The sequence below is a fragment of the Streptopelia decaocto genome (assembly GCF_964273445.1).
Source record: "Streptopelia decaocto genome assembly, chromosome: 16".
In the NCBI taxonomy this organism is placed as follows: domain Eukaryota; kingdom Metazoa; phylum Chordata; class Aves; order Columbiformes; family Columbidae; genus Streptopelia; species Streptopelia decaocto.
The window spans coordinates 363,508-386,145 of NC_138671.1; the positions used below are offsets into that span (position 1 = coordinate 363,508).

At 70.8% G+C, this 22,638-nt stretch overlaps 3 protein-coding genes across 6 annotated transcripts; all 3 read right to left on the reverse strand.

Moving 5' to 3' along the window:
* Positions 1–1,338: 1,338 nt before the first annotated feature.
* Positions 1,339–10,888, reverse strand: GCGR (glucagon receptor). Of its 3 annotated transcripts, XM_082066981.1 has the most exons (14): positions 10,757–10,882; positions 4,766–4,927; positions 4,505–4,601; positions 4,284–4,391; positions 4,011–4,132; positions 3,721–3,827; positions 3,480–3,633; positions 3,179–3,338; positions 3,038–3,098; positions 2,740–2,809; positions 2,534–2,622; positions 2,324–2,462; positions 2,197–2,238; positions 1,339–1,811 (listed from the first exon to the last, which is right to left on the reverse strand). In XM_082066981.1, exons 2-14 carry the CDS (start codon positions 4,814–4,816, stop codon positions 1,515–1,517), a joined length of 1,497 nt encoding a protein of 498 aa, XP_081923107.1. In that variant the 5' UTR covers positions 4,817–4,927; positions 10,757–10,882; the 3' UTR covers positions 1,339–1,514. The 3 variants fall into 3 exon arrangements, with proteins under 3 accessions (XP_081923107.1, XP_081923109.1, XP_081923108.1); XM_082066983.1 differs by lacking the exon at positions 4,284–4,391 and having other exon boundaries at positions 3,480–3,572; positions 10,757–10,888; XM_082066982.1 differs by lacking the exon at positions 4,284–4,391.
* Positions 10,889–12,762: 1,874 nt separating this feature from the next.
* Positions 12,763–19,125, reverse strand: SLC25A10 (solute carrier family 25 member 10). Of its 2 annotated transcripts, none has more exons than XM_082067057.1 (11): positions 19,014–19,125; positions 16,530–16,649; positions 16,246–16,360; positions 16,121–16,169; positions 15,695–15,736; positions 15,436–15,479; positions 14,989–15,059; positions 14,810–14,902; positions 14,597–14,674; positions 14,460–14,516; positions 12,763–13,699 (listed from the first exon to the last, which is right to left on the reverse strand). In XM_082067057.1, exons 1-11 carry the CDS (start codon positions 19,101–19,103, stop codon positions 13,598–13,600), a joined length of 861 nt encoding a protein of 286 aa, XP_081923183.1. In that variant the 5' UTR covers positions 19,104–19,125; the 3' UTR covers positions 12,763–13,597. The 2 variants fall into 2 exon arrangements, with proteins under 2 accessions (XP_081923183.1, XP_081923184.1); XM_082067058.1 differs by lacking the exon at positions 12,763–13,699 and adding an exon at positions 13,714–14,060.
* A 249-nt stretch (positions 19,126–19,374) lies between these two features.
* MRPL12 (mitochondrial ribosomal protein L12) lies at positions 19,375–22,525 on the reverse strand. The gene is made up of 4 exons (XM_082067291.1): positions 22,280–22,525; positions 21,777–21,851; positions 21,569–21,700; positions 19,375–19,723 (listed from the first exon to the last, which is right to left on the reverse strand). Exons 1-4 carry the CDS (start codon positions 22,508–22,510, stop codon positions 19,607–19,609), a joined length of 555 nt encoding a protein of 184 aa, XP_081923417.1. The 5' UTR covers positions 22,511–22,525; the 3' UTR covers positions 19,375–19,606.
* Between the last annotated feature and the right edge of the window lie 113 nt (positions 22,526–22,638).

Here is a 22,638-nt window from a genome sequence, read left to right on the forward strand (position 1 = left end):
CCCAGGGCCCCGCAGCCCCACGGCACCGCGACCAGACCCTCTGCCCCGCGTCTCCACCGCCCGCACGGCTCCAGCCCTGCGCACCGGCGCTGCTTGGGCCGGCAGCAAGTTCTCGAGTAAACAGAGGAAAATTACTGCTGGCGCAGCGCGGCGCCGCGCCGGGAGCCGAGCGCGGTGCAGCCAGGGCCAGCGCTGCGGACGTGGCCTCTCCGCGCCATGGCTGCCCTGCTGGCACCCGCGCCCCTGTCCTGGCAGCGGCCTGGGCCGCGCGGCTCCCCCATCCCCTGTGCTGGCCGCACGGGGAGGGTGGGGTTGGCGGGGGTGACCGCCTGCCCGGCGCTGCTGTTGGCTTTGTGGGGCTGCAAGTGGCTGCGGGTGCCCCAAGCGCTCGCCCCGTCGTCACCTCCCCTGTGCCGGGCTGTGCGCGGGGCCGGGACCTGGCAGGCTGGCGGGCAGTGCCCCGTGCCGGGGTCACGGCAGGGCTGGCTGGCTGTCCTGCCACCAGCCATCGGGCAGCGTGCTCCGGCCGGAAAGGTGGACCCGGCTAATCCCAGCACACCAGGCGATTGTGGTGCCCAAAGCTGCGGCATCTGGGCTTAGCGCTCATGTGCGCGGCCCAAGCCTCTTACAGTGCCGGCCCCCGCGCTCCCCGCGCCGCTGACAGCCCAGCCCAGCGCGGGCTGACCCGCCGCCCCCACCCCACGCACTGCTCACGGTGTTCGGTGCTGCCGGCGGCTGCTGCCCGGCCATGGCCTGCGCCGGCTCCCGGGGGAGCGGGGGTGCCGGTGGGCAGAGCCAAATGATTTAATTAGAGGCTCCTGGCAGTGAGAGGACAGAGCCGATTAGCAGCCAGAGGAGAGTGCTGGCGGGAGCTGCAGCCCCGGCCGCTGCGCTGCTACAGCCGCTGCCGCGTCTGCTCACCCGTGCGGGGCCGTGGGCTGTGGGGCTGTGGGTCACGCCGTGGGGCTGTGGGTCACGCTGTGGGGCTGTGGGTCACGCCGTGGGGCTGTGGGTCACGCTGTGGGGCTGTGTGGCAGGCCATGGGGCTGGATTCTGGTGCAGCCCGTCCATGCTGCGTGGCCCAGCTCCCCATCCGTGGCTGCCGCCGTCACCACGGGTGCTTGGGCACAGCGTGGGCAGCCCGTTCCCACGCCGGACCCCGTTCAGACAGAGGCACACGCGGCGCTGGCCCTGCAGCCCGGCCTGGGCTCACACCTATTTACAGTTACACATAAGTTACAGCACTGCACGAAGGGTCTGAAGGTGCATGAGGCAGCACCACAGCACGACACCCCCCCCCCCACCCCCCACCTCCCCCCCCACCCAGGTCCCCTCCCCACAGAGGTCCAGGTCCTGCTCGCCGTGCCTCCCTGGCAGCTGGCCCAGCCGCGGCCGTGGTCCGGCACAGGGCTGCGTCCTGCCAGCAGCGCCCGGAGGAGGACGGAGCTGGGGCCGGCGCGGTTTCCCTGCCGGCTCAGCCCGCGGCGGCGGGGCCGGCGCAGCCCCCGCGTGGCTCACAAGTGGCTCTCGGCCGTGGTCTCGGGGAACTCGTAGCAGTGGTGCCGCTCGCCCAGGGCCAGGTGCTCGGCGGGGCCGCGGCCGCTCCGCTCGGGGTGGCGTGTGCCGGGGCGCGCGGCAGCCGGGCCGTGGCCCAGCCCGTTGGTGCAGCTGCTCACCAGCTGGTGCTTCTCGCAGGTGGCGCCGGCGCCGTTGCGGGCGCTGGGCGTGTGGCTGTACGTGTGTCTGTACTCCTCCGCCAGGTCCTTCCCCAGCTTCCAGCGCTGCCACCGCTTCAGCAGCTCTGCCTGCACCTGCGGCAGCGGCTCTCAGTGCGGCCCCGCAGCCCCGCGGCCCTACAGCCCCGCGGCCCCGCAGCCCCGCAGCCCCACAGTCCCACGGCCCCACGGCCCCAGAGCCCCGCAGCCCCACAGCCCCACGGCCCCACGGCCCCACGGCCCCAGAGCCCCACGGCCCCGCAGCCCCGCAGCCCCACAGCCCCATGGCCCCACAGCCCCACGGCCCCACAGCCCCACGGCCCCAGAGCCCCACGGCCCCGCAGCCCCGCGGCCCCACAGCCCCATGGCCCCACAGCCCCACGGCCCCACAGCCCCACGGCCCCACAGCCCCATGGCCCCACAGCCCCACGGCCCCACAGCCCCACGGCCCCGCCGCCCCGTCCCGTGCCGGCCCACTGACCTCCTTGTTGACGAAGCAGTAGAGAATGGCCACCAGCATCCCCTGCGCAGAGGGAGGAGAGGTGTGAGGGGCCCGTGGCCGGAGCTCTGGGCCCGCGGGAGGCAGCGCCGCGCCGGGCTGGGCTCACCTGGAACGAGCTCAGGAAGAGGTCGAAGAAGAGCTTGACGTAGCGCAGGGTGCCCTGAGCGTGCTCGTCTGTGATGAAGGCGAAGACCACCTCGTGGATGCCCAGCAGCGGGATCAGCGTCAGCGTGGACTTGGCCAGCCTGGCGGAGAGGGGCCCGTCACGCGGGGTCCTGGGGGTGGATGCACCCCCAGCATCCGCACCCGCACCCACCGGAACTTGTAGTCAGTGTAACGCATCTGGTGCGCACGGAGCTTGGAGACGAGGATCTGGATGATGCGGATGAAGATGAAGAAGTTGATCTGCAATGGAGGAGTGAGCCCTGAGGAGCAGGGCGGGGGCAGGCGGGCGGCCCCTCGGCACAGGTCAGAGCCCTCGGGGCAGGGCTGCGCTGGGCAGGGCTGCAGCCCTGGACTCACCAGGATGGCCAGGAACACGGGGAAGCGAAGGATCCACCAGAAGCCCATGTTGTTGTTGGTGGACCAGCACCTGCAGAGCGGCGGGACGGCGACTGCTGGGCAGCCCCTCGGCCGGGCGGCTGCGGCATCCGGCACGGCGTTGGCAGCCCCAGCCGGGCAAGCGCCGTGGCTCCTCGCACGGGCGATTGCGTGGAGCCTCCCGGGGCCATCGCACAGTCCCCCCACCCCTCAGCGTGTCCCACATGCACCGCCCATGCCCTGGGCACCCGCAGGTGCTGCTGCAGGGCCTGGTACTCACTGGATGTTTTCATAGAGGAACTTCACGACGACCCAGGGAATGAGGAACAGCATGGGCGCCCCTGCAGGGAAGTGTGCAGGGACAGGTGAGGCACGGAGGGGGACAGGGGACGGGGCGGGGAGCCAGCCCCCCTGCGCTCACCCCAGCCAATGCACAGGTAGAGGGTGAAGTAGCTCCTCTCGGAGAAGACGGCCACCACCAGCAGGTTGTGCAGGTAGATCCCCTCCACCAGCAGCCAGCAGTAGTTGGCCACAATGCCGTACTGCATGAAGACCGTGGCCGCCCGGCAGCCCGCGGCCGCCTGCAGGCAGGGTCGGGGTCAGGGTCGGGGTCAGGGTCGGGGTCAGGGTCGGGGTCGGGGTCGGGGTCAGGGTCGGGGTCGGGGTCAGGGTCAGGGTCGGGGTCAGGGCTGCCTGTGCCTGTGCCCGTGCTGCGCGCTCACCTCATCGCTCAGCCAGATGTGCACGTTGTAGCCGTCAATTTTGTCGCTGTAGTGAGTCTTGAGCAGAGCGTCGATGACCAGCACGGAGACGCCCTTCAGGATGAAGGAGGCGAAGAGGTTCATGTGGATGTAGTTCCTCATGCAGTGCAGCTTGCTGCGAGCAGAGCCGCGTCAGCGCCCGGCCCGGCACGGCTCCGCCTGCCCCGTCTCCTCCCCGCCGGGCGCCTGGCCCTGGCCCCACCTGAAACCCAGCAGCAGGGCCAGCGCGAGGAGCAGCGCGCACAGGGACACGGAGTAGCCCACGGTGTACATCACCTTGAAGCTGCCATAGGTCTTGGCAAATTTCTCCTGGAGAAGGGGGGGAGAAGTGAAGGCAGGGGCAGGGAGAGGGGCGGGCAGGGCAGGCAGGGAGAGGGGCGGGCAGGGCAGGCAGGGAGAGGGGCGGGCAGGGCAGGCAGGGCAGGCAGGGAGAGGGGCGGGCAGGGCAGGCAGGGCAGGCAGCCCTGCACCAGCCGCCCCAGCTCTGCCCACCTGTGCCTCCAGGTCCTCGGCGTCCAGCTCGCACTGTGTGGCGTCGCGCAGGGACTGTCCCCGGGGGCCCGTCACCCACTGCCCGTCTGGCCCGCAGGTCTTGAAGACGTGTCTGTGCTTCACTGCGAGGGGAGGGGGTGATGGGGGAGCTGGGACCTGGAGCCACCGCGGGCACGGGCTCAGGAGTGAGTGCACAGAGCGGCACGTGCACATGCGCGTGCACACACAGCACATGAATGTGCACACGCACACGCAGCCCCCGCTGGCCGTTACCTTTCTGGTACCAGGGCAGGAACCAGGGGCAGGGGACGCTGGCCGTGCTGTTGGGCGCTGTGTCGGGCCAGCACGAGAACTTGTCGAAGGTGCGGTTACAGACCAGCTCTGCAGAGGGATGGCACGTGGCAGCGCGCGGCCTCGCCGGTGCCGGCGGCCAGCACCAGCCCCCCCCGGCCCCGTTCCCCGCAGCCCCGTCCCGCGGGACCCCCGGCGCTCACCTGCGGGCGCGGGCAGGCGGCTCATGTTGCGGTGACACTCCTCGCTGTACGCCTTCCAGCTCTCGAAGAGGAAATCCGTGATCTGGGCGGAGGGGCCCTGGGAGAACCCAGAGTGTCACCCGCCCTGTCCGTGGGGCTGCCACGCCAGGCAGGGCGGTGGCCCTGGCTCGGGAATGGCCGTGGGCAAGCGGAGGCTGTGCCATGGCCAGGGGTTGCCACTGGTGCGGGCACAGAGCAGAGCCCCATCCTGCCCGTCCTTACCTGGCAGCAAAGCAGCAGCAGCAGGAGGCTGAGGAGATGCGGCCGGGACATCCCTCTGCTGTACCACGGGCCGCATGGGGAGCAGAACGGCGTGTCGGGCTTCCTACTGTCCCTCGGCAGCTCCTCTGCCCTGGCAGCGAAGGTCCTGGCACGCAGGTGACTCTGCAGGAGGTGGCGGGTGACGGGGATGCGGGCGGTGGGACCCACCCCAGGGCAGAGCCGGGGCGGGCGGGCAGGGCAGGGGTCCCCCGGTGCAGCGGAGCCAGGTCACAGTGCTGCGCTCTGTCCCCATCCTCGCCTGCCTCCAGCATCCACCCGGCTGCTGGTGCATTTTCCCACCAGGCTGGGTACCTGCAGTTTCCGCCCCGGGACGGCACCAGAGCCACAGCCCCACCACCCCGCCCCAGAGCCAGAACCAGACCCCCCACCCCGGCTGCCGCAGCTCCCCCAGCCCCGGCGGCTGGAGCGCAGCTGCGTGCGACACGTTCTCCCTGCACGGTGCGGACCCTGGTGCTGCAATGCTGCCCCTGGGCCCCCCCAGACCTGAGGGCAGCACCCGGGACCCCTCCCCATGCCGGAGCGTCTTCCCGGGGCAGGGGCTGGCACCCGGGCTGCCTCCCCTCCCCACCGCCCCCCTGCTCGTGGTGGAGCCGCATCCAGCAGTGGGGGAGGCCAGGCCTGGGACGGCCCTTGGGGTGCCCTTGGGGTGCCCTGTCCCCGTTGCTGTCCCTACAGGTGTCCCCAGCCACGGCACCCACCCAGGATGGCTGCCAGCCCCGGGGTGGTTAACTATTAACCTGCAGGGATCCCCAGCTCTCGGGGCTGCCATGGCCCCGGGACCGGCCCAGCCAGGCCATGCTGCCGCGGCTCCATCGCCCCAGCCCCGGGACCCACACAGCGCCGGGATCTCCCAGGCAAAGCCCAGCTCACGAGGCTCCGTAATTCCCTCCATCCCCCTAAGCCGGTTACGGAGCTCCTGAGTGGGATTTTGGCTCTGCCGACAAGGGCCAGTTCTGCCGGCAGCCCCATGGCTGTGTGGGGCGAGAGCGGCTGAGCGGGGCAGGGGATGGGAACAGAACAGACAGCAGCGGCAGTGCCACGGCAGACACTGCAGCATCACCCCCATGTCCCCCGGGCACCGCCGGAGCGCCGCGCTCCCCACCCGCCGCGGCTCCCAGGGCTCGCTCGCTGCCCACGCCTATTTTTATCCCTGGGAAAGTCGTGTTTCCTCCATGCAGACCCACTCGCCATGTGCAGACAGCTGCCCGAGCAGCTCATTAATCAGCGCGTGCGGCTCCAGATGCGGCTCAAGGAGCTGGATCTGCCATCGCGCCTTATTTAGACCATCCCAGGACAGAGGGAACCGTTTCCTGGGACAGACAGTGCTGGGTGGGCTCTGGGAATGGGGACCTTTGGTGGCACCCACCAGCCACCTGCCAACACCAGCACGCCTGTTCTCATCCCCCACCCGCCCCACGCCAGCGTCCCTGTCCCACCGCCAGCCCCACGCCAGCGTCCCTGTCCCACCACCAGCCCCACGCCAGCGTCCCTGTCCCACCGCCAGCCCCACGCCAGCGTCCCTGTCCCACCGCCAGCCCCACGCCAGCGTCCCTGTCCCACCGCCAGCTCCACGCCAGCGTCCCTGTCCCACCGCCAGCCCCACGCCAGCGTCCCTGTCCCACCGCCAGCCCCACGCCAGCGTCCCTGTCCCACCGCCAGCCCCACGCCAGTGTCCCCAGCTGCCCCATCCCACTGCCAGCGCTGGCCTGGCCCCGTGGGAACCTCCTGGTGCCCGGAGCATCCCGGTCCCCGGAGGAACCGCTCCCCGAGCACCGCGAGCTGGCTGCCCGCCCCCGTGCGGCAGGAGGCAGCTGTGGGGCAGAGGTGTGTCTATTTTTAGCTGCCTGTGATGGGATTTAGCGGCGGGGAGGCCTCTGCCCCAGACTCCCCCCGGGCTGGCAGCCGCCCCTGGCCCCGCGGCCTGGCCGTGGCCAAGCTGGGCAGACTGCACTGGGTGAGGGGTCCTGGCCGCGGGGCCGGTCACGCTCCCCGCCTCGGCACGGGGCTCCCCGCCCTGCCAGGCCCTTTGTCCCAGCTGCCCGTGGTGCCGTGCGGCTGCAGCGCTGTGCCGGCCCCGGCTCCTGCCGTGCCAGAGACCCCCGGCGGCTCGGCCACCCCACCCTGCGCCCTGGAGACGCGGGCTGTTTCCAGCAGACACAGGCACACGGGAGCAGCCGCGGAGCCGCTGTCCATGGGGCGGCACAGACGGGCAGTGGCGGGGAAGGAGCAGCAGCCCCGTGTGGCCGGGACAGCGGGGTCTGGGCGGCTCGGACCCCCAGTGGCACTGAGCAGCTCCCCAGAGCCGGCACTGCCCGGCACCGGTGCCCGCAGCGCTTGGAGCAGCGGGTGCTGCTGGCTGGATGTGCCATGGCTGTGGGTGCCAGGAGCCCCTCTGCCATGTTCACCACCGGGTCTACCGGGGCCGGGCTCTGCATCCCCACGTCCCTTCACCCTGTCATGCCTGACTGGCTCTAGTGCCACATCCCCGTGCCCTGGGCCCAGGCTTTGGGGGACCCTCTGCTGCATGGGCACCGTGTTGGAGGTGCCCGGTGTGTGAGCGGGTGCATCTGCCGGGGCCGTGGCGTGCTGCAGTGGGCACACAGGGGACTTCTGCCCTGTGCTGGCATTGGGCAATGTGGCATGTCCCTGTGTCACGGCTCTGCGGCTGCTGACCCCTGCGGGGGCCGGGCTGCAAACACTCGTCGCTGCTCCGCTGGTGGGGGAACCCCCCGCTCCCGCGATGGCACAGGAGGGAAGAGGAACCAGCCCCGGGGCAGCTGTGCCACGTGGGGATGGGTCAACGCCGGCAGCCGCGGTGCCGGAGGACGGGGATGTCAGACCCAGGTACCAACACCTGCCCTCGGGGGAGCGGGACGGCTCTGCCGCCGCGCTGGCTGAACCAGCAGGTCAGCCCCCACGGGGACCAGGCGGGAATCTGCCCCCCCGCGGGCGTGCGGCCCCCCGGCCCGCAGCCGCCCAGAGCCCCTCAGTCGGCAACCGCCGGGGCAGAGGCGCTTCCCCGGGGACGTGCGGCCGCGCCGGCACCCGGCTCTGGCTGCCGTCACACGTGTGAAGGAACCAACTCCACATCTGGGATCGCTGGAGCCGATTGCTACATGGATCAGCAGTTCGGTGAAGCCTCCACAGGGACACTCATGGGCATCTGCAACGTGACCCGGGGGCACCCGGCACAACCACGGCCCCGAACAAGCGCCGACAGGCTGGTGCAGCCCACGGCAGCCCTGCCAGCGCTGCCCAGCGCAGCACCCCTTGCCCGGGAGGTGGCGGTGGGGGCTGCGTCCCCTCCAGACACAGGGATTAGCCCCCCGTGTGCTAATGCGGTGCTTTCCACGGCTGGCTTGGCTTTCAGCTCAGCACTACAAGCCAGCGCGGCAGGGGCTTCAGCACTTGGCAAGGGAGGGGACGGTGCAGGGCCAGAGCTGATGCAATGCCAGCGCGAGCCTGGCCCCGCAGATCCTGCTCCACTTTCCACCCGAGGACCACGGTAAGCAGGACAAGCTGCGGGGGGACGGGCACGGTGTCCCACACCCTTCGCTGTCCCCGCCTGTGTCCTTGTCCCGAGCCTGGGGGCACCTCCTGCTCCCCGTCTGTCACCCACAACAGCTCCAGCCCTCTCCTGTGAAGCAAGTACCAGGAACCTGGGCAGCGAAGGAGCAGCCGAACTGCCTGGAGCAGCTCGTTTGCACAGAGATACATGGCTGTGGAAACACTGAGCAGCGGCGCACGGAAAGAGCCAACGTCACCAGGCACCCATGGTGTCGGATTCTGTGTCACTTTGGACCAACAAAACCTAAAGCGACCCTGACAGTGTTTTCGTCAACAGGAACACAGGACACAAACAAACGGCGACCACCCCTGTGCTGCCAGGAGAACACTCCGCGTCACCCACGGCTGCCCCGCCACCGCAGGGACGGTCAGGACCATCTTCCACAGCTGCCCGGTGCCACAGCGGGACGCGGCCTCGAGCGCCGGGCAGCCAGCTGGTGCTCGAATCGCTGCCTGAGGGGGTGCTGAGCCACGCAGCACCGCGGTCCTGGCTGCGGGAAACAGGTTTCCCTCGTTCATCACATTGCATGGAAACCCATGAAACACAGGATGACACGAGAGACACAGCGTGACACGTGTGGTTAGCGTGTCACAGGGGAGGCACAGGACTGGGAAAAGGTCAGTGCAGCCAGGACTGCGCACACGCCTGCACTGGGAGCTCAGCGCCTGCCTGCCCAGAGCAGCTCGTGTTGTGAACAAACGCTGCGGCCATCGCGGCACTGGGAACACTGTCCCGGCACCTCACCAAGGAGCGAGCTCAGCCCCTGCTCTGCCGAGGTGCCGATGTGCAAGTGCCATCGCACACAGCAGCCTGTCCTGGCAGGGTCCCTCGCTGTCCCCAGGCACCTGCAGCACACGGGCACATGTCACCAGCCGCACCAGGCAGGCGGTGCTGCGGGGCTGCACTCATGCCCAGCGGCCGCCGGCGCCCACTGCTCGCAGCCAGGTTCCCCAGAGCCGCCGGGCTGGGGCAGGCGGGGGACAGAGGCTCTGGTCGTGGAGCACACCGGGCAGGGTGCAATGGAGGAGCAGAGGGGACAGAGCGGAGCGGCCGCCCCATCTCCCCTGCATGCGGCTCGCCCAGCCCCTGCCTCCGCCTGGCGCGAGGCGGCGCGGCGCAGCGCTGTGCCCAGCAGCTGGTCCCAGCCCTGCGCCGACGATCAGGGCTTGCGGTCACATTTTTTCATTAACTATTTTTAATCCACATTTTGCCTCTTCTCCATTCAGCCTTTTCTCTGTTCCCCTCTCCAGGCAACAACAACACATAATCCGCACCGCAGCGTGCAGAAAGGCGCAGGGATTGGTGGGAAGGGCAGGAGCTGGCAGCTGGGGCAGCACTAACATGCTGAGGAAGGGTCCTGTGGGCCCCAAATTATCCTGCTGATGCACAGATAAAGCCGAGGAAATCACAGGGGCAACCATTGACTTTGGCGTGGGTCAGGACACCCACAGCACGTGCTGCCAAGCGCTGCATGGGGCAAGGAGGCTGCGTTTCGGGTTGCGCGGCGAGGCGCGGGCAGACCAACGCTCGGCAGTGCCGCCCGGGCAGCAGCAGATGCCCCCTCGTCTGCCCGTCCAGCCGCCACGGCCCGCGGGGAGCTGCACTGACTCCTCTCCCCGGCCAGCCCCAGAGAGCTGCCGGGCCGGGCAGCGCCGTGCCAGGCAGAGGTGGGCTCGGCCGCTGCTTTGGAGATGCGCTTGCAGCCACAAGGACGGCAAGGTCACATACCCAACATGTCCTGGTTAAACAAAGCCATTTACCAACAGCGTGTTGACACAGCAGAGCTTGGGACAGAGTCACAAAGGGCACTTGCAATGGGCCCCTGCAACACCCAGGGAGCTTGGGGAGCACTGGGAAGGGTGGAAAAGCGTCCCCTGCTTCTGCCCCTCGGCAAGAAAGCCACAGGCACTGCTGTGCCCACCGCAGGGAGACCTGGCGGGCACCACCCTGGCGAGGGGCTGATCGGGGAGATGCTCCCAGCGTGTCAGCGCCCGGCTGGCGTTGCTCACCGGGGTTCCCGGCAGCCAGGGCAGCACCCAGAGGTGCCGAGAAGCCCAAAGGGCTGAACCCCTTCCCAGGAGCGGCGGAGGCAGCGGCTCAGGCAGGAGCGGGCACAGCCCAGCTGGGCTCTCCCCAGCCCAGGACACCCCTGGCAGAGGAGCTCAGCCCCGCCGGGGCCGGTGCCCAGCACCGGGACGACTGCGGGAGCTGCTGCTCCGGCCCCCGGGGCTCCAGCCGCGGCCCCGGGGATGCGCCGCCGGACCCGAGTCCCCATCCAGGCGCTGGGCGCGCGGCAACGCGCCGGGGGAGCCTCGAGCCCGCGGGGATGGGCGCTCCGCTCCCTCCTCCCTCCCTCTCCGTACCTGTCGGCTCTGGGCTCGCGCCGGCTCCCGGGCGCATCTCGGTGTTGGCGGGGACCGGCACCGGCACCGGCACCGCCGCGTTCGGCCGCTCCGCCGAAAACTTTTGCCGGAGCCGCGGCGGCGGCGGCTGTGGTGGCTCGGGGGGAGGGACCGGGACAGGGGGAGGGACCGCGGGCGAGGAGCCGCATCCCGCCGCCCCGCTCCTCCCGCCGGCTCGGGGGGACGCAGCCCGGTGCCCCCCGCCCCGCCCCGCCGGCCCCGGGCGCTCGGCGCTGTGCGCGGCGCGGACCGAGCGGCCCCGCATCAACCCGGGAGCTGCGGGGGCGCGGGCGCTTGTCCCCGCCGCCGTCTCCTCCGCTCCCGGCACCGGCTCGGCTCCCCGGCGGGGACGGGGCGGGCGGAGCGGCGGAGGCAGCTGGACCGCACCGGCCCCGAGGCAGAGGGACCGGTACCCGCGGCTGCGGGGCGTCCCCGGGGCTGCTCCCCCGGCCCCAGCGAGGCGGCAGAATCCCGCGGCTCTCCTGCGGCCCCGGGACTTTCCCAGCACTCCCGTCCCCGCCGAGGACCCGGAGAAACCTTGGCCGCGCAGCCGGGAGCTGCCCCGAGCCCCGCGTTCCGGCCACGGCCGGCGGCGACGGGTCCGTGTTTGCGGCGCTGCCCCGCTGCGGCACCGGGTAAACGCATCCCGGCCCCCGAGCCCCGCGCTGCAGCGTGGCCCGGGCAGGTCCACCGCCCGCGGGGCCAGCGGCAGCTGCACTGCCCCGGCCCTTGGGCACCGACAGATTTACCTTGGGCCGACAGCCGTGGCGGCCATGGAGGCTGCGACGGCTCGGGGACACCGAGCGTCCTCCCACCTGGCACCTGGCCAGCCCTGCCCCCGGAGCTGGCTGCAGCGCGGGGCTCCGGGAGCCCCCCAGCCGGGTCCCGCTCGCTGGAAGCCCCTGCGGGTGTGCAGAGAGCGGCCCAGACGCCTGGGCACACGCTGGCGCTCGCGGGTGCCTCGCCAGCACTGGGGAGGTTCAGACTCACAGCTGCACCCCCCTGTCGGGGCCGTGGGGGGGGCATCAGCAGCCCCAGCCCTGTGCAGGCTGCGGGGTGACTGCTGGGGTGGGCAGAGGCCTGGGCAGGGCGAGACCTGCGGGGCGAGCGCAAACACAGCTGCCGCGCGCTGCCGACAGGGCCGAGGCCCCTCGGTGCGCGATGCTCAGGATGGGAGGCGCTCCCGCGCCGCGGAGCTGCCAGCGCCGTGCTCCAGGCTGCGTCTGGCACACGCTGTCCTGCTGGGGCGGCCGCGGCACCGCTCAGCTGCCGTGGGCGATGTGGGAAGAGGGTGTGCGAGCGGTGGGAGCATGGGGCTGGGACAGCCCGCAGGACCACGGCTGGGCTGGAACGTCTCTGCCGCTGGCCAGGACAGTGTCCTGCGGCTCTGCACTGGCCTTTGGTGCGGGCGCAGAGCAGCACCCGTCACCCTGGAAGTGGTGCTGAGGTGACCGAAGGCACAAGGCACCACAGCCCGGGCAGCCCCCAGCCCCTCACGAGAAAAGAGGGCTCAGCTCGCCTCATGCTCACCTGCCCACAGCTCTCACACAGATCCAGGCACAGGAACAAGGCAGCAGTGCCAGCCAGCATCATTAGACTTCGTTAAGGTGACGAGCTTTCACTTCTCTGCTCTTGCAGGCTGGCTCCGTTCCGCCCGCTGGAGCCCAATTAGTGCCACATCCCGCAGGCAGCTCCCGCGCCGGGGCAGCGCCAGCAGGCGCCCGGCACAGCCCGGCCCGCTCCTCTGAGCCCGGGCACCGCCAGCGCCGCGCTGGCCCGGGACACGGGCAGCCCGGGCACTCGCACCCCCCCGGGCCGGCTGGGGCACCGACAGGCGGGCAGGGCCCTGCTCGGGGCGATGCCGAGGGGCACGAGCCTGGTTCTCCTGGGGAGCTCAGCTCCAAGCCTGAGCCCCCAGCGGGAGGGGCACGGCCTCCCCCACCCGAGCAGGACACCAGGCCCTGTGCTTGTTCCACTGTTTAATGTATATTAAGGTCACAGATATTCCAGTTCTTTGATCCCTCGGAGCCACCACACGCAGGGGCGCACACGGAGAGGGGCTGGTGCCGCAGCCCCTGTGGGCAGGGCGAGGGGGCCGGCGGGCAGACGGGGCTGGGGGGGCCCAGGGCGATGCTGGATGGATGCTCCCCCGGGGCTGGGGAGGGTCAGCGCCCTGCGGGCGAGGGAGCAGGGCCGGGGGCAGGTGGGGGCCCTGCCGGGCCGCTGCCATCACCCCCAGGGTCCCTGCTCTGTCATTGGTACGAGGCACAATCCCTGAAGAGCCCAGCAGCCAGCGGGCGCGGGGGAGGTTTGGCACGTGGAAGCAGGGGGTGGCTGGGGGTCGGGAAGCAGAACAGGGACCCAGCGGAGGAGCGTGGGGCCAGGGGCACTAAGGGCTCCAGGGCTGAGCCGGTGTCTCCCCTGCGGCCCGGCACAGCCCCGCCACAGCACGGACACCACCCCAGCCCCGCGGGGCCAGACGGGTCCCCCTCCCCGGGACAGGGCTGAGGGAGCCTGGGGCAGGACTCGCGGCCAGAAGGGCAGTGGAAAACAGCAGAAAAACCCCAAACAAACGGTGCAGGGGGAACAAGAGGTCCAAGAATATCCCAGAGGTAACAGATGCTGAGAACCGAGGTGAGAGAGGAAAGGAGAGTCTGGGACTGGTTGGTCACAGGCACTGGCAAGGCACAGGAGTGGGGACGGGGGAACGGTGCTGGCCCCAGACAGCAGAAGGGTTCTGGGGTCTCAGCGGTGACCCGCACGCTCACCCCCCGGGGCAAGGTGGGGTCCTGTCCCTCCTACTCAGGTGATCACTTTCATCCCAAAATGTTTGCGCAGCTGTTCCAGGAAGATAAAGGTGAGGACAGTGTGAGGAACGAGCCGGATGGCAGCAGGAACGAAGCCCTGGAAGAGGCAGCGAGAGAAGGGATCAGCGCGTGCCTGGCCTTGGGCTTCCCCGTCAGGGCCGAGGGTGCCGGGAGCCCGACCCCGGGGCCGGCAAGCGCGGGGGGGTCTGGCCGGGCATGCGGCACGAGCTGCGGGAGCCGGGGCCTCGGTGCAGGCAGAGGCTGCGGAGCGGTGCGGAGGCACCGCAGCCAGCGCAGCGCACACAGATCTCAGCATCATGCATCAACCCCTCTGCCCGCAAACACAGCAGCGCTGCCATCACCACCACGTAGGCAGAGTCTCAGGAGAAGCCCGGGTCAGATCCCGCAGCCCCGGCTCGGAAGGGCGCTGGACTGCCTGGAGAGCACGAGCGGACAGGCTGTAACAGGGAAAATGCCTGACTGGCAGAATCTGGCAGAGACCTCAGGTGCGAAACCTCTTTTCCGGGGCCATCCCGGGAGTGAGACCGAACTCGGGGTGGTTGCACCAAGCCTGGGCGCGTAGGGCCCCAGAGCTGCCCGGTGTCTGCCCGGCAGCTCCGACCGAGTGCTGGGGCCGCGCTGCCCAGACCCGCAGGCCGCGTGGGAGCCGGCGGGCGAGCTGGGCCCGGGCGCAGCGCCGCGGGGACGGGCAGTCGAGACTGACGCGGCAGCAGCCGCAGCACAGGCAGCGCAGCCGGGGCCTCCTGCCTGGAACCGGCCTGGACACCAGCTCTGCTCCCAGCCCAGGACCCCCGCTGCCCCCCACCAGCCCATCCCAAATGTCCCCTGCTGGGTACCTTGTAGAAGGCGAGGGGCCCAAGCTTGGCAGTCTCTATGGCACAGTGGGTGACACCCTAGAGCGACAGGGAGAGATGAGGAGGCGCCGGGAGGCAGGGCCGGCGCGCAAAGGGGGCGGGAGGGGGGGACCGCTCACTTGGTACTCGCCCTGGGAGTTCATGAGGCGCGTCTTGAGCACGTCCAGGGGCTGGCACAGGAATGTGGCGCATCCGCCCTGGGGAGAGGCAGCCGGGTCAGCGGCGGCGGCTCGAGGAGCCCTGGGCGCCAGGACCGCCATGGTGCCCAGAGGGCCCCGAGCCCCACCGCAGCCGCTGTGCCGGCCCTGCCTCCCGCACCCAGCCCGGCTCACAGCGATGACGCTGGCCAGGAAGTGCGTGAGGATGTTGTCTGACAGGATCCCAGTCGCCAGAAGCAGCTGCTTGGTCTGGTCATAACAGGAGACCTGTGGACACATGGCATATTAGTGACACGTCCCCTCTCCTCGCCGGGGACTGCCCCGTCACCTGCTGCCCTGCACCGCTGTCCTACCTGCCCTATGGTGACCAGGGCCCCTCGGCTGGACGCCATCGTAGCTCCTGAGAAGAGTTTCTTCAGGCCCTCTGTGGACAGACAGATTGGGAGCTGCACAGTCCTGGACGCCGCTCACCCTCCCGTCCCCCATGAGCCCCCGGTCCGTGTCCCAGCCCCTCACACACCAGCGCCTGAGACGCGCGGCAGCACGCGGGCTGCGGGCACGGGGAGTCCCGAGAGCGGCGCCGCCTCCTCCCGCCGTCCCTCCCGCCTGCTCCACCCGCTCGGGCCTTTCCCGGCAGCGGGGCTCCCTTTCCCCGGCCGCCGCGCGGGCTGCCGGCCCCGCCACAGCGTTCAGAGGCGCCGGGCGCCGCCCGACCCGCGGCTCCGCGGCCGCCCGTGTCCGCTCCCGGTGAGCGAGGACAGCCCGGGCGCGCTCGCCCTGCCCGGCTGGCACGGCCTCACCTTCCCGGAGGACGCGGTACATGCCGTCCAGGGCGTGAGAATAGCTGCGAGGAGCGAGAGGGGACGGCGTCAGCGCCGGAGCTTCCCCAGCGCCCCCGCCGCCCCCCCGGGCAGCCGCAGCTCCCCGGGCCGCAGCCCCGGCCCCGGTGCTCCTGGTACGGCCCCGGTGCAGCCCCGGTGCCGGTGCAGTGCTGCCCCCCCGCGGCCACACGGACCCCGCACGGCCCGACCCCTCCTCTCTGCCCCCGCCCGCACTCACTTGCGCCGCTGGGCCGGCGGCTGCTTCACGTCGTTCTGCATCCTGCAAGGCAGAGAGCGGGCTGAGCGGGCCGAGCGGGCCGAGCGGGGCCGCTGCGCCGCTGGCCCCGGCGCCGGGGACCCGGGCCGCGCGTGGCCCCGCTCCGGCCGCGGGCAGCGCCCCAGCACACGGGTCACGACGTCTGTGCGCAAAGGGACGAGAAAGCTGCCTCCAGCCACACACCTCCCGGCGGCCTCGAGAGGGGCTGGGGCTGCCACCGAGGGGCAGAACAGCCCTGTCCCTCGGGGTACAGAGCTCCACGGACGGGGCCGCTACCCACGGGCAGCCCGGTCAGGAGCACGGGGACCGTCCCACCGCGCCAGCTGCTGCCGCGTGCCAGCCACGAGCCTCCCCCAGCAGCAGCACCGGGACACAAGCAGGACTGACCTGACGTTCACCATGTCAGCCGGGGTCCCCACCAACCCACCGGTGAAACCTGCGGCCAAAGAAGAGCCGGGGTCAGGGGGCTCCTCCAGTCTGTGGGAGCCCGGGGCTGTGGGACCCTCACTCACCTCCCACTGCCCCCAGCAGCACTTTCTGGTAGAAGGGGGGAGGCCCCTTGCTGCCCTGGTCCAAGCGGTTCTTTGCGGTCTCGTAGATGCCAAAGCGAGTCAAGGAATACGTCATCTGCAGGAGAGGGACAATGAGCCGCTGTGTCCCGCTGGGTGCTGCCGCCCCGGCCCCGTGGCTCGGGCAGCTTGTCAGCTCCAGCCCAGCTGCACAACGGGGGGCAGCGCCGCAGGAGCCCCGTGCTGGCCGGGGGGAGCAGGGGCCGGCAGGGCACGGCAGCACTCACCTGCCGGCACAGCGAGGCGCTGAGCCCGTTGTAGAGAGCCAGGAAGCCGTCAGTGCGGATCACATGCATCGCCATCCCCATCATCCGCATCTTCACCTCCTGCTGCGTCTGCAGGTGGACCTGGGGCAGAGTCCGGCAGCGTCAGCGCACCCGCTCAGCACCGGGCAGCACCGGGAGAGCGCCGGGCAGCGCTGGCCGTGCCGGGTGCTCGTCGGGTGACCAGCCAGCACTCACGCAGGAGGGTTCCTGCAAACAGCAATAGCTCCAGGCTCCGCTCACCTAAGCGGCACCATGAAACCGGCCCAGCCCAGCGGAGGCTGCGGGAGCAGGACGAGTGCCGAGGCGCCGGCCCGGGGGCCACAGCGCGCACCAAGGTGAAGCGGCGGTGCCTGCTCCTCCGAGAAACGTGCTGAGAGCCCCGGCAGCACAGGAGTGAGCGAGCACCGGTGCGGGTTTGCTCAGAGGGGCCGTGCCGAGGCTGGTGAATTCGTGACCTCCTGCTGCCCCGTGCCCTTGCTGCGCGAGGCCTCCAGTAACTTCCCCTCCTCCCCAGCCGCAGGCAGCGCAGCAGCGGGACAGTCCTGCTCACCCGCTCGGAACAGCTCCCGGGCACAGCGGGCGCTGCCCTCCCCGCCCGCCCAGCGCCTCCCGCCATGGCCGGAGGAAGCGGCCGCGGGACCGCGGGCTGGCTGGGACGGAGCAGCCGTGCCGGTCGGTGTCGGAGCACGTTCGGGGTGCGCCCGCCTGGCCCCATTCTGTGCAAATCACGTGTCAGTCAAAGGCCCCGGCAGATCAAATTAAAGAGAGCAAAGGGCCGCTGGCGGGCGGCCAGGCCCGGCTCCCATTACAGAAGCCCCAGCGCGGCCGGAGCGTGGGACACGCTGCAGGACGCCGGGAGCAGCCTCTGTCCCGCGCGGGCAGCTGCAGGGAACGGAACCTGCGTTTGACCCCGGCAGGCGCATTTCGGGCACCAGGGACCGGAGCTCGTGGCGTGCTGGGCAGCCGGGCAAGCAGCTGCTGGACAGCCTGGCGCAGGCAGGTACACCGGAGCCACGCCTGGCGCCTCTGCTGCCTGTCCGCCCGCGGAACCGCAGGCGAGAGGGCAGGGGATGGGCTGGCCAGCGCTGTGGTCACCGCCGCACGGCAGGCGGCCCGTGGGCGGCCAGCGGCTGCACCGCGCCAGCCCAGGCGTCCCGGCAAAGCACCAGCCCCCTCAGGCCGGCTGGGGCCTCCCGCCGGGGCCAAGGTCCAGAGGTGCTGTGAGGTGCCCTTGGACCCCTGTCCTGCCGGGCCCCGAGGCCCCTCGTGCTCCCCCGCACCTGGCACCAGCCCCGCTGCCGGGGAGCGCGGGTCAAAGGTGGCTCCGTGTTCAGCGGTCAGGCACGAGCCCTGGCTGCTCACGGCTGCGGGGCGCACGCGGCTGCGCGTCCGCGGGTCACAGCCCGAAAGTCACACCCGTCACGCTGGCTCAGGGACAGAGACACACCAGCGACGTGCGCCAGACCAATTCCCCTGCTTAGCGTCTTGCCAGGGCATCCCACACGAGCTCCCACGGGCTGCCGGCCACCTCCCCCGGGCAGGCAGGGCCAGCCGGGCCCGGCGACGGGCCGAGCACCGGGGACACAGCACCCCCTGCCCGGGCCAGCGTCCCCCGGGCCCGCGCCCGGCGCTTCGTCCCCACGCAGAGGGGTGGGAGGGGGCTGCCTGTCCCCAGCCTCGCCCACCGGCCCGGCAGACCCGGGCTGGCGCTGCCGCCCCCCCGCAGCCTGCCCGGCTGCCCGCGGCTCGGCCGGCACACGGGGCTCCGGGCGGCGCTGGCACTCGCCCCGTCCGCGGGCGCTGCCGCGCCGGGCTGCGCGCCGCGCTCTTTGTGCGGGAGCGGGATGCCAGGCTGGCCGCAGCGCCTCGCTGACATCTTGGCCCGAGGACACGGAGCCCAGTGGGCCGGTGTCCAAGGCCGCGGCCCCGGAGCCACCGCCGGGCCGGGCACGGGCGCTCGGGCAGCGCTGCCCGGGGTGTCCTCCATGACCCCCGCACCCCGCAGCGCCCGGGCCGGCACCCCGCGCTCCCCCCGCCCGTCCCCGGCTCCTCCCCGAGCCCAGGGCCGCATCCCCGCGCTCTCGGTCCTCACAGCCGCAGCCCGGCCGCTCAGAACCGGCTCCCCGGTCCTCTCCGGCCGTTCCCCGGCACCCGCTGCCGCCCTTCGCAGCCGTTCCCCTGCCCCGCACCGCCGTTACCGGCTGCCCCAGAGCCGCTGGCCGCTCAATCAGAGCCGGCCCCACAACCGGTCCCCGGTCCCTCACGGCTGCCGCACAGCGTCTGCCGGTCCCCGTCACCCCGACCCGGTCCCACGGCCGTCCTCCCAGTCATTTCCCGGTCGCCGCCGCCGTCCCCCCCGCCGATGCCCGGTCCCCCGCAGCCGCTCCCCCCGCCGGTGCCCGTTCCCCGCCGGTGCCCGTTTCCCCGCAGCCGCCCCGGCCGCACCTTCAGCAGGTCCAGCGGGTGGGTGCAGCAGGCGGCGCCGCTCGACGCGAGGCCGCCGAAGTACCAGCGCGACACGCGCCGCTCCGCCATGGGCGCCGCTCTGCGCCGGCCCCGCCCCGCCCGGCCCCGCCCCCCGCAGGCCCCGCCCCGCCCGGTACCGCGCTGCCGATCGCCGGCCCGGGGCCGCGGGGGCCGCTCCGCACGCCGAGCAACGCGCCTCGCCCGTTAACGGCGAACAACCAACGGGAGGCCAGGCCGGCCCGTGCAGCGGCACCCACAGGCAGCGCGGGCACCGCGGTCCGCGGAGGAGCCCAGAGGACAAGTGGGGGCGCTGATTCTGAGACATTAACCATTTTACAGGTATTTTTTGACATTTATGAAGAGTCCATTGTGACGCCAGAACTAGACAGCAGCTCCGTCAAACCGTACGGCATTCCTGCACCGGATCGCTTCCGCAGAGCGCTCCCACCACCAGACGAGGGGCCGCCTCGCGCTCGGACGCGCCTGGACCCGGCTCGGCAGCGGCCGGTGCCCGGGCAGGCGGCAGCGGCGACGGCTGCGTCGCGCCAGTCCCTCCCGCCGAGCCGGAGCCGCTACTCCAGAACCACAGTCCCTCCCGCCGCCTCCAGCGCCGCTTTGATCTTCTCTGCCTCCTCCTTGGAGGCGTTCGCCTTGATCTCCTGCGGAAGGGACTCCACCAGCTTCTTGGCCTGCGGGGGGACAAAGGTCAAGACCGGTGAAGCGGCTCGGGCGCCCAGGCTGGCAGACCTGGCAGAGCCGGACCTCGGCACAGCTGACCGGGGAAACTCACTGACCGCTCCAAAACCCACGACTTTTACTTGAACAACAGCACATGGTGCCAGAAGACACTCGAGCCTGACTGCAAGTGACGGCACATCCACGGGAGCCCGGCGAGACCCTTTTCAGTGAGTGTCTGTGAATTCCTCCCATCGCACGCTGTGCAGCCTTGGTCCAAGGCGCTGGGGACGCGCTCGGAGCCGCCTCGCGGTGACGTGCCGCCCCGGCGCCGCCGGCCCCGCGGGGCTGACGTTCCGCAGACCGCGGCTCGCTGGCGCTGAACTGCGCTCCAGAGCGGCCGGTGCACGGGAACGGGCGCCCGGCCCTGGCGGCAGGACGGGGAGCAGGGCCCGCGCGGCACAGCCGCGTTCCCAGCCCCAACACGCTCCGGAGCTGCCAACGGCCTCGGGTCGGCTGGCGCTGCCGCCGTGCCGGTCCCAGCAGGGCTGCACCTGTAGCGCTGTCCTGCTCCAGCCGCACCAGCGCCCAACGACCAAAGGCTTTTCTACAACTGCTTTTCCAAACAATTCACAGCCTTACGGGCCAAGAATATATTCCCTACAAATCTTATGAAAACCCCTTAACTGGATGGCAAATTTCCAATAAAAACCTATCAGCTAACCAACCTCTGGTAGAGGTTTGATTTGTGTTTGTGTATTTTAACCAAAATGTCAGGTAAGTCACACTTCACCAAGTTTACCGGCAATAACCTGCATTCGCCAACCTGTAACCGCACGGGAACCGTGACCAGCGCCTGGCGGGTTCCGCGTGCCGAGCCAAACTGACCGAGCTTTACTTCTGCAGACAGATTTTAATTATTCGCTGATCAGTCCGTTATAGGCTGTGGTATTTTAATGTTTGCTGGGGACTGATAACGGACAAACTGCCGGAGTACCCAGCTCATCGTCCCAGTGGGTCGAGGAGACTCGCATCTCTGCCACCGGAGTTTCTGTTATCAAACTGTTCACTTTGCAATACAGCAATATGAATGGGTCAGAAGATTTCCTGCAAATCATCCTGATATCCCAGGCTACAAATAAGAGCAGATTTTACAGTGCTCAACGTTTCTTCCTTGCAATAGGATAAACAGAAAGCGCTTCTATAACCGCCAATACATGAAAGCATCATCCAGCGGAGAACCGAAGCACATTAAATGCTTCTGTAGCAGCAGCTGTATCACTGTATCACCCACTCTTTGTGGTGAGCCTACAGCATTGCTCAAGGGCACGAGCTCAGACACTGCACGGGACTGTGAAAGGCCCAAAGGAGAAAGCATCACCTACAAAAAGAGGAGCTCTGGAAAGCACTGGAAGCATGGACTGAAAGACATGTAGAGAAACCTCATATAGAAACTCATCTAAGGTCCACACACCTTGAAAAAGCAAAAAACTTTAGGGGAAGGCAAGCCAAATACAGCTGTAACGAGGAGTTCTGGCTGCTCCCGAGTTCTCCGGGACAGCTCACAGCAGCTCTTAGACCCAGAGACAGTGAGACTGGCACAGAGGACCCTCAGGTCTTTGTTCTGAGCCTCCTCCTTCACCCCATCGCCGCTGCCAGGGCTGAGCTGCTTTGCTGCAGCAGAGCGGGAAGGGAACAGCCCTCTCCAGAAAACGCGCAGCAGCCGCAGGCGCCGCCCGCTCCGCGCGCTGTGCCGGGCGGCACGGGGAGCGCTGGCCCGAGCACCGGGATCCCGGCTCCCTCGGGACCGCTGGCGCCGTCCCGCAGACCCCGCTGGGTCCCCGGGCAGCCCCGCTCACCTGCACCAGGTTCACTCCCGGCACGAAGTTCTTCACCTCCTTGATCAGCTTCACCTTGTCCGCGGGTTTCAGCTCCGTCAGCCGCACGGTGAAATGCGTTTTCTCCTTCTTGAGCGGGAGCTCCTCCTCCTCCTGCGAGCAGCCAGAGCTCGGTGAGGCCCCCAGGGCCCCGGCCCCGCTCCCGACCCCCGCCCGCCGCTCCCGGTACCTGCGGAGCCGCCGGGGAGGGCTGCAGGGAGGCGGCCGCCGGCACCACCGCCACGTCCGGGATCTTCAGCGTCTCCTGCGGGAAGAGCAGCGGCCGCGGCGGCCGGTGAGGCGGCGCACGCGGGCCGGGCCGACCCCGGGGAGCCGGGCCGGACCTCGGGGAGCCGGGCCGACCCCGGGGAGCCGGGCCGGACCTCGGGGAGCCGGGCCGGACCCCGGGGAGCCGGGCCGGACCCCGGGGAGCCGGGCCGGACCTCGGGGAGCCGGGCCGGACCCCGGGGAGCCGGGCCGACCCCGGGGAGCCGGGCCGGACCTCGGGGAGCCGGGCCGGACCCCGGGGAGCCGGGCCGACCCCGGGGAGCCGGGCCGGACCTCGGGGAGCCGGGCCGACCCCGGGGAGCCGGGCCGGACCCCGGGGAGCCGGGCCGACCCCGGGGAGCCGGGCCGGACCTCGGGGAGCCGGGCCGACCCCGGGGAGCCGGGCCGGGCCGCCCCGCCACCCACCTTGAGCAGCGCGTTGAGGTCGGCCACCTCCAGCAGCGTCAGCCCCGCGATGTCCCGCACCAGCTGCCGCACCTTGGGCGAGTACTCCTTGGCGGCCGTGTCCAGCGGCGCCCCGGCCAGCGCCTCGGAGCGCCGCTCGCGGGCCGTGCCGAGCGGCCGGGCGGGCCCGCAGCGCCAGGCGGGCGGCGGGCGGCGCGGCAGGCGCGGCAACGCGCGGGCGGCGGGCAGCATGGCGGCCGCAGAGGACACGGCGGCGCTCTGCCCCGCGCTCGATGGTTCCGGCGGCCCCCGCGCCGCGCCAGCCGCTCTAGGCCCGGCGCCTCGCCTCGATGGTGGGGCGGGAGGAGGCGGCGCTCTAG